The sequence below is a fragment of the Rhinopithecus roxellana genome, chromosome 9 (genome assembly GCF_007565055.1).
Source record: "Rhinopithecus roxellana isolate Shanxi Qingling chromosome 9, ASM756505v1, whole genome shotgun sequence".
In the NCBI taxonomy this organism is placed as follows: domain Eukaryota; kingdom Metazoa; phylum Chordata; class Mammalia; order Primates; family Cercopithecidae; genus Rhinopithecus; species Rhinopithecus roxellana.
In genome coordinates this window covers 16,830,462-16,840,643 of record NC_044557.1, presented here as the reverse complement: position 1 = coordinate 16,840,643, position 10,182 = coordinate 16,830,462, and the positions used below count along the sequence as shown (strand labels likewise).

General features: G+C 38.0%; 1 protein-coding gene across 1 annotated transcript in view; it reads right to left on the bottom strand.

Annotated features, from left to right (window-relative positions):
- Positions 1-2,374: 2,374 nt before the first annotated feature.
- The window catches only part of LOC104665285 (POTE ankyrin domain family member A-like), a 75,349-nt gene continuing 67,541 nt past the window's right edge, over positions 2,375-10,182 (bottom strand). The window contains 1 exon segment of the mRNA XM_030938153.1: positions 2,375-2,663. Within this exon segment, the coding sequence (XP_030794013.1) occupies positions 2,375-2,663 (289 nt within the window).

The window sequence follows — 10,182 nt, the reverse complement described above, 5'->3', positions numbered from 1 at the left end:
GCTCTCCACTGGTCAAGCACAGTCCACTGGCACAGAAGCTATGGTGTGGGCACCCGAGAGTGTCCTGTAAGCAAGTGTGGCCAGGCTGGGGCCCTAGGAGAGGCAAGCAGACTAAGGAGTGCTGAGGTCAGACCAGTCCCATCTCATGTGCAAGATTGTCCAGCAGAGATCAGGTCTGAGAGGAGAACTCTCTCAAAAGTAAAGACCCAGCACAGCAAAGCTGTTCTACTTCTTTTTTAAGCAAGTCCCCTTTTTTAAGAAGGGAACTCTCAGACCTGATCTCTGCTGGGCAATCTTGCACATGAGATGTGGTTGGTCTGACGTCAGCATTCCTAAAGTGCTGGGGTAAAGTGTCTCACAAGAGCAAGTGGAGCTTAGATAGCTGTCCCTGCCCTCTGGGCTCCACATGAGCTGTCTTGCTGCTCCACCACTTTGCTTGTCTCCTGGGGGCTCCACCCCAGAGATGTGAGTTAGCAATCACTAAGTACAATCAGCCAGGATGGAGGGTCTGTGCTGTGGGCCAAGTCAGGGTTCCCTGTCTGGTGATGAGCAGTGGAGGGTGTGTGGGACCCATGGGAGATGGGCTGGCATGCTCCTTGAGCCAACTGCAGCTTGTTGGAGGTGTCAATACAGCACTTAAAGTCTTTGCTCCTTGATATTCTGAGAGTAGCAAGGACAGTTCCACTTCAGAGGCAGTGGCAGAGAGGATTTCAGTTGCTCCTGGAAGCTCTGTCCAGGGAACTGCCAAGTTGCTACCGGCTTGATAGCTTCAGTGGGGGATTGGCTAGAAACCCAGGCCAGGAGGACCTGCCCATCAAGGAGATATGGAAACTGGCACCCACACAACTGTCTGGCCACTTTTCCATAGAGCCACTGTGGTACGCTGGGAGTTCACTCCAGCCCCCAGTTGCCTCAGATTTTCCAGTGCCTGAAGGTATCACCAGTGAAGCCTGCGAAAAAGGAAAGATGACAGCCTGTCCCTTCCTCTGGGAGCTCTGTACCACTGAGGTATGAACCTGTTGCCAATCTGAACACACCTGTAGGAGGTGGCTGGAGGCAAGTTGAGAAGTCTTGCCTAGACAGGAGGAACAAGAACAGGAACTTACTTAAAAGAGACGTTTGGCGGCAGGGCACAGTGGCTCAAGCCTGTAATCCCAGCACTTTGGGAGGCCGAGGTGGGCGGATCACGAGGTCAGGAGATGGAGACCATCCTGGCTAACACAGTGAAACCCCTTCTCTACTAAAAAATACAAAAAAACTAGGCAGGCGAGGTGGCGGACGCCTGTAGTCCCAGCTACTCAGGAGGCTGAGGCAGGAGAATGGCGTAAACCTGGGAGGTGGAGCTTGCAGTGAGTCGAGATCCAGCCACTGCACTCCAGCCTGGGCAACAGAGCGAGACTCCCTCTCAAAAAAAAAAAAAAAAAAAAAAAAAAAAAAAAAAGACGTTTGGCCACATTTTTGCAGAGCAGCTGTGCTGTGCTGGGGGTTCACTTCAGCCCCTGGTCGCCTTAGACACTCTGAAGCCCTAAGGCTGAAATGGCTAAGTCACCCAAACAGCAAAGATGACAGACTGGTCCTCCCCCTGGCAGCTCTGACCCAGGGGGCCTGAAACCTCTGTCAGCCAGAGAATAGCAGTGAAGGTAGTAGGAGACCTTGGTTGAAAGGCTCCACCCAGTGATGAGAAACGTGGTCAGGGACTGACTTAAAAAAGAGTCTGGCCATGTTTTTGCAGGGTGGCTGTGCTGTGCTGGGGTACCACTTGCACCCCAGTCAGCTTGGACTCTCCAAAGTCCGCAGGCCAGAACAGCTAGTCCCCCAAACATCAAAGGTGGTGGCTGCCCCTCTCCTCTGGGAACTCTGTCCCAGGGGGGTTTCAAATCTCTGTTGGTTGGGGAATACTGGTGGGGGTAGCTGGAGGACCCAGTTGGAAGGTCCTGTCCAGTGAGGAGGAAGAGCATCAGCAGCCTGCTTACAGAAGCAGTCTGGCCATGATTTGGTAAAGCAGCTGTGCTGTGCTGCGGGATCTCTTCTGCCCCTGGTCAGTTTGCACTCTCCAAAGCCAGCAGGCTGGAATGGCTAAGTTGCCCAAACAGGAAAGATGGCAGTCTGCCCCATCTTTTCTCTCAGAGTTTATCTTGTGTGATGGAGCTTAATTTTCAGGCTGTTAATTTTACTGTCAGCATTAGAGGGCTGTTCAGAAAGAATCTCACTGTTATCTTTTAGGTTAGACATATGAAAATTCACTGTCTCCTATAAATAAACTCATTCATGTCTTGTTCTCTGGAAAGAGGTCTCTTTCTGCTATCTGACTTTGGTCACAATCATGGAGAGCAGCAACCAGTCTACCATGAAATGATTGAATTTCTGTGTCCAGTCATTCTTTGTTGTATTTTACATTCTTCAGCTCAGAACTGAGCATTTTATTCTCAGTTGTCAAGATGTTAAGCTGTCCATTGTACTGAAATACTGTTTTTGCTTCCTCATTCAATTTTATAGCCTTTAGAAGATTATCATGCTCTTCTTTCACACTTTCAATGTCCTCAAAATACTTCTTTTCCTTTAGCTGATTCTGACGTTTTACTATATCCAGTTCCAGTCTTAGCATGGCAATTTCTTCCTGCAACATGCTATTTTCATGCAAGAGATCTTTTTCTTTCTTATGGCTAAGAGAAATCTAAGTAAACAAAGGAAACTTTTAGTTAGTGCTCAATAGAATGACACATTATAATTTCTTCTGAAATTAAAGAGTAACCTGTATATCTGCATAATGAAATAATTCCCATGGTGAATATTTAACTGGAAAAAACGTTGGACAAAACTTCAAACCTAAGAGAGTGTAAATTCCCAAAAGTTAATCTATTTAAAGACCATGAAAAATAAATCACTAGAGGATTTTTAAGAATCTCAGAATTGGAAAAGCCTTTCTCTGAATTACAAAAAACCCAGAGGCATAATATATAAGATTAATACATTTGACTATATTTTAAAAATTGGTTGTATACTCTTGATAACCACCTACAATCTATAAACTACACCACTGTAAAGAGCCTTAGCTATGCCTATATTTGGATAGAAGCAATTTCTCAAAGTTCTTTAATTTCCTTTTTCTGAATAAACTGACTTTTCTGAATAAACTTTTTCTGAATAAACTTTCTGTATAAACTTTTTCTGAAAAAACTTTCCTTTTATGAATAAACTGACCTCTCCATTAATATGTTAAGAAGATGAACTAATATTCAAAAACTAAAAAATCTGTTGTTAGTAGTAAAACTTATTTTTGAAATTATAAAGATCATCAATTCTTATGAAAAATATCAAATGCTTCTCCTTTGGATTGAGGCCATTGTAAATGTCACTATTCGACTGCTGCAGGCAAATGGAGTTGAATTAAGAACATAGCTTTATCTTATATATACATGTATAGATAAATGATAAAGAATATATAGAATATATATACACACACGCATATGTATGTATGTATATATGTATGTGTGTATATATATGTATGTGTATATACATATGTTTTTATATGTATATATATACATATATATACACATACATATGCATGTGTGTGTATATATAGATTTAAAAATCCTTTATAGTTTCCAAAATACATAGAGTTGGTTTTTCAAATATATACACATATAAAAACATTTGAAAATGGCTAAGAAAATATCTCAGAATTCATTTTCTTTTCAGCTACTTCTATCTGCTTTGGTTTGTTAATCAGAATCTTGTTTAATAATATTGTAGCATTCTGTTCTTCGGAAAGTTGCTTCTGGGTATCATTTCAGTCCTGCACAACTTAGAGATACATTTTTGGTTTAATAGGACTGAAAAAGTCTAAAAGAGCAGAAACTCTTTTATAAAACTGTTAAAAGAAAGTAGCCTATTAAAACACAAAAATGTTTAACCCTCAAGAATCATTAAAATTTTAATTGCATATGTGAGAGCTAAATTTCTCTAAGAGGAAAAACTGTTCTTACTTATATAAAGATACAGTATTGTTTAATAAAATTTCCTTCAAAACATTTAACACATTTTAGTTTCAAAGCTATTTAGCCTGTATCTTAACATAAAAATCCATAAATGAGCATTTATGTTAGTGATTAAACTAAGTGGTTAAACTCAACTTATCCTCCATTTTTTTATTCTGAAAACACAGACTGAGATGCCAAGGTTTACAATAAAATAATTGTAACTATAAATGCCATAGTTCATTTTAAAAATTAGTTAACAGCTTTGGTGTGTTTACACCTAAATACCATACTACATTAAAGCAAAGGAATATAAGTAATATTGATGAAATATAAAGTTTTCATCAGAAATTTACCTGATCCAAATTCTTTCTTACTGTCCCCAATTCCATGGCTCATATTTTCAGAGTCCGTTTCAGTTGTTGGTTCATTTCAACAGCTTTCCTATATTCCTCTTCTTTTCTTTCTAACTCTTCACTACCTTTTTTATACAACATATCACATCCTTTCTCTTTTCTTCTTCTCATTTTAAAGTCAATCTATACACTTAAATATAGTTACATTCAAATTTGTTTTATTAGAAAACAAGAAAGTTTATTTTGTGATGTGGCTCTTCGTGCATAGGTTTATTATACAAATAAAATTTCTGTGTTCTTGACTATCTTTTCTTTCCAGTTCTCATGATTTTAATTTCTTCCTTCAATCTCTTCCAAGGGACAAATACTTGAAAGGTAGTGAGGAAAGAACATCTTGCTAATTGGTGAGTTTCTGTTACTAGTAACACCAATAAATATTATGAAAAATGATAATAGAAATTGAGTTAATTTACAAGTTGAAAATTATCTCTTTTTCACACAGCCATAGGAACATCTCAATTATGACAGATCATTTCAAATTAACTAATTAAAAAGAACATACTACTTAAACAAGTTTATAAGTTCACTAGAAGAAATTTTATTTTCATGAAATATTGCAGGTGTCCCTAAAATGATTTACAGGGCAAGATGGTACCATCAGATGTCATTCACAGAATGTATATCTGCCGATTAATCCAAGACAAGGCAAAGGGGTCTCACAACTGTTAATTCAGCTGTCCCCAACCATGTTGGCACCAGGGACTGGCTCTGTGGAAGATAATTTTTCCTCAGACCTGAGGTGGGGGGATGGTTCCAGGATGATTCAAGCATGTTACATTTATTGTGCACTTTATTTCTATTATTACTCATTGTAATATATAATTAAATAATTATATAACTCACCATAATGTAGAATCAGTGGGAGCCCTGAGCTTGTTTTCCTGCAACTACATGGTCCCATCTGGGAGTGACAGGAGACAGTGACAGATCATCAGGCATTAGATTCTCATAAGGAGTGCACAACCTAGATCCCCTGCATGAGCAGCTTACTACAGGATTCAGTTCACACTTCTTGACAATCTATTGCCACCGCTGATCTGACAGAAGGAGAGGTCAGGCAGTAACACAAGTGATGGGGAGTGGCTGAAAACATAGATAAAGCTTCACTTGCTCACCTGCCACTAACCTTCTGCTGTGTGGTCCAATTCCTAACAGGCCAGGGACTGGTATTAGTCCTTGTCCTGGGGATTGGGAACCTGTGTTAACCCACACTTTTTATGTTTATTTTCTGGAAACACTTTCCACTTATATTCTTGATTCCTATGTGTTTTATCAACAACTTAGAAATCCCTTTTGGAACAAAGCATGGTCTAGTATTTAAACAATGAAGAATAACTTGTGTTTTTAACATAAAACTTTTAATTAATTTTATCTGTGTATGATAGATATGAAACAAACTAATCACTTTCCATTTTACTTTTCATTTCATGAATAATAAGAACAAAACTGAGAAGTCTTAGGCAGAGAAACTGGGCAAGAGAAATAAAGGGCATCCAAATTGGAAAAGAGAAAGTCAAACTATCTCTTCGCCAATGATGCTCTTATACCTAGAAAACTCTAAAGACTCCTACAAAACACTCCTAGATTTGATAAATGAATTCAGTAAAGTCTGAGGCTACAAAATAAATGAATACCAATCAGTATCAACACTATACACCAACTACAACAAAGCTGAGAGTCATATGAATAACCCAAACCCTTTTACAATGGCTGCAAAACTGTAAAACACCTAGGAATATACTTAATGAAGGAGATGAGTGATCTATATAAAGATAACTGGAAAACACCACTGCAGAAAATAATAGATGACACAAATGAAAATACATCCTATGTTCATGGATTGAAAGAATTGATATTGTGAAAGTGACCATAGTGCCCAAAACAGTCTACAGGTTTGATACTATTCCTATCAAAATACCAATGTCATTCTTCATATAATTATTTAAAAATGCTGACATTTATGTAGAACCACAAAAGAGCCTGAATAGCAATAGACATATCAAGCAAAAGGAATAAATATGTTGGCATCACATTACCTTACTTCAAATTATACTCTAAGGCTGCAGTAACAAAAACAACATGGTACTGGTATAAAAGTAGATACATAGATCAATGGAACAGAATAGACAAGCCAGAAATAAAGTCACTTACAAGCAAATGATCTTTGAGACAGGATACAAAAACATACACTGGAGAAAGTACACATTATTAATAAATGGTGCTGGGAGAAAAAGATAGCCACATGTAGAAGAATGAAACTAGATCTCTATCTCTAACCATATACAAAAATTAATTCAAGATGGATTAAAGGCCTAAACTTAAGACCTGAAAACACTGGCCTAGGGAAAGAATTTATGATGAAGACCCTAAAAGCAAATGCAACAAAAATTAAAATAAATAAATAAATAAATACGGCCTAATTAAACAAAAAAGCTTCAGCACAGCAAAAGAAATAATCCATCAGAGTAAGCCAACAACCTACAGAACAGGAAAAATATTTGCAAATTATGAATCTAACAAAGGACAAACATCCATAATCTACAAGAAATTCAAACAAATCAGCAGGAAAAATACAAATAATTCCATTAAAAAGTGGGCACATGACATGAATAGACATTTCTCAAAAGAAGATGTACGAATAGTGAACAAGCATATAAAAACATGCTAAATATCACTTATCATCAGGGAAATGTAAAATAAAACAATAACAAGATATCTTCTCACTGTAGCCAGAATGGCCATTATTAAAAATCCAAAAACAATAGATAGTGGTGTGGATGTGGTGAAAAGAGAAGAGTCATACACTGCTGGTAGGAATGCAAATTAGTATAAAATATATGGAAAACACTATGGCGATTTTTCAAAGAACTAAAAGTAGATTCTACCATTCTATCCAGCATTCTCATTTCTGGGTATCTACCCAAAAGAGATCATTAAATCAAAAAGACACCTGCATACGTATGTTTACTGCAGCACAATTCACAATATGCAAAGATATGTAATCAACCAGTGTCCATTAACTGGTGAGTGGAATAAAGAAAACGTGATATATATATGTGTATGTGTGTGTGTGTGTGTGTGTGTGTGTGTGTGTGTGTGTGATACCACAGAATACTACAATACTACTCAGCCATAAAGAAGAATGAAATAATGTTTTTTGCAGCAAACTGGATGGAGCTAGAGGCCATTATTCTAAGTGAAGTAACTCAGGAATGGAACAACAAATACCACACGTTCTCATTTATAAGTGGGAGCTGTGCTATGGGTATGTAAAGGTAGACAGAGTGATATAATGACATTGGAGACTCAGAAGAAGAAAGAGTAGAAGAAAGATGAGCAATAAAAACTACCTATTGGTGATGGGTACACTAAAATCCAGACTTCACCGCTATACAACTCATCCGTGTAACCAAATACCACTTGTACCCTTACAGCTACTGAAATATAAACAAATAAATTTAAACAGGGAGAAAAAAAGAATAAAACTGTATAAAGTTTTAAAGAAGTATTCTGGTTTGAGAAAAATGGCCACTTCATGCTCTGTTAGTTGAACTGTAAATTAATACAAATATTCTTTTTTAAATTTTAATTTCCAGAGTACATGTGCAGAATGTGCAGATTTGTTTCATAGGTAAACATGTGCCATGGTGGTTTGCTGCACCTACCAACACATCACCTAGGTATTAAGCCCAGCATGCATTAAATACAAATATTCTTGAGGACAATTTAGAAATATTGATCCAAGGCCTTTTTTTTTTTTTTTTTTTTTATTATACTTTAATTTCGAGGGTACATGTGCATAACGTGCAGGTTTGTTACACATGTATACTTATGCCATGTTGGTGTGCTGCACCCATCAACTCGTCAGCACCCATCAATTCATCATTTATATCATGTATAACTCCCCAATGCAATCCCTCCCTCTTCCCCCCTCCCCCTCCCCATGATAGGCCCCAGTGCGTGATGTTCCCCTTCCCGAGTCCAAGTGATCTCATTGTTCAGTTCCCACCTATGAGTGAGAACATGCGGTGTTTGGTTTTCTCTTCTTGTGATAGTTTGCTAAGAATGATGGTTTCCAGCTGCATCCATGTCCCTACAAAGGACGCAAATTCATCCTTTTTTATGGCTGCATAGTATTCCATGGTGTATATGTGCCACATTTTCTTAATCCAGTCTGTCACAGATGGACATTTGGGTTGATTCCAAGTCTTTGCTATTGTGAATAGTGCCGCAATAAACATACGTATACATGTGTCTTTGTAGTAGAGTAATTTATAATCCTTTGGGTATATACCCAGTAGTGGGATGGCTGGGTCATATGGTACATCTAGTTCTAGATCCTTGAGGAATTGCCATACTGTTTTCCATAATGGTTGAACTAGTTTACAATCCTACCAACAGTGTAAAAGTGTTCCTATTTCTCAACATCCTCTCCAACACCTGTTGTTTCCTGACTTCTTAATGATTGCCATTCTAACTGGTGTGAGATGGTATCTCATTGTGGTTTTGATTTGCATTTCTCTGATGGCGAGTGATGATGAGCATTTTTTCATGTGTCTGCTGGCTGTATGAATATCTTCTTTTGAGAAATGTCTGTTCATATCCTTTCCCCACTTTTTGATGGGGTTGTTTGTTTTTTTCTCGTATATTTGTTTGAGTTCTTTGTAGATTCTGGATATTAGCCCTTTGTCAGATGAGTAGGTTGCAAAAATTTTCTCCCATTCTGTAGGTTGCCTGTTCACTCTGATGGTAGTTTCTTTTGCTGTGCAAAAGCTCTTTAGTTTAATTAGATCCCATTTGTCAATTTTGGCTTTTGCTGCCGTTGCTTTTGGTGTTTTAGACATGAAGTCCTTGCCCATGCCTATGTCCTGAATGGTACTACCTAGATTTTCTTCTAGGGTTTTTATGGTATTAGGTCTAACATTTAAGTCTCTAATCCATCTTGAATTAATCTTCATATAAGGAGTAAGGAAAGGCTCCAGTTTCAGCTTTCTACTTATGGCTAGCCAATTTTCCCAGCACCATTTATTAAATAGGGAATCCTTTCCCCATTTCTTCTTTCTCTCAGGTTTGTCAAAGATCAGATGGCTGTAGATGTGCGGTATTATTTCTGAGGACTCTGTTCTGTTCCATTGGTCTATATCTCTGTTTTGGTACCAGTACCATGCTGTTTTGGTTACTGTAGCCTTGTAGTATAGTTTGAAGTCAGGTAGCGTGACACTTCCAGCTTTGTCCTTTTGACTTAGGATTGTTTTGGCAATGCGGGCTCTTTTTTGGTTCCATATGAACTTTAAAGCAGTTTTTTCCAATTCTGTGAAGAAACTCATTGGTAACTTGATGAATCTATAAATAACCTTGGGGAGTATGGCCATTTTCACGATATTGATTCTTCCTATCCATGAGCATGGTATGTTCTTCCATTTGTTTGTGTCCTCTTTCATTTCACTGAGCAGTGGTTTGTAGTTCTCCTTGAAGAGGTCCTTTACATCCCTTGTAAGCTGGATTCCTAGGTATTTTATTCTCTTTGAAGCAATTGTGAATGGAAGTTCATTCCTGATTTGGCTCTCTGCTTGTCTGTTACTGGTGTATAAGAATGCTTGTGATTTTTGCACATTAATTTTGTATCCTGAGACTTTGCTGAAGTTGCTTATCAGCTTAAGGAGATTTTGGGCTGAGACGATGGGGTTTTCTAAATATACAATCATGTCATCTGCAAACAGGGACAATTTGACTTCTTCTTTTCCTAACTGGATACCCTTGATTTCTTTCTCTTGCCTGATTGCCCTAGC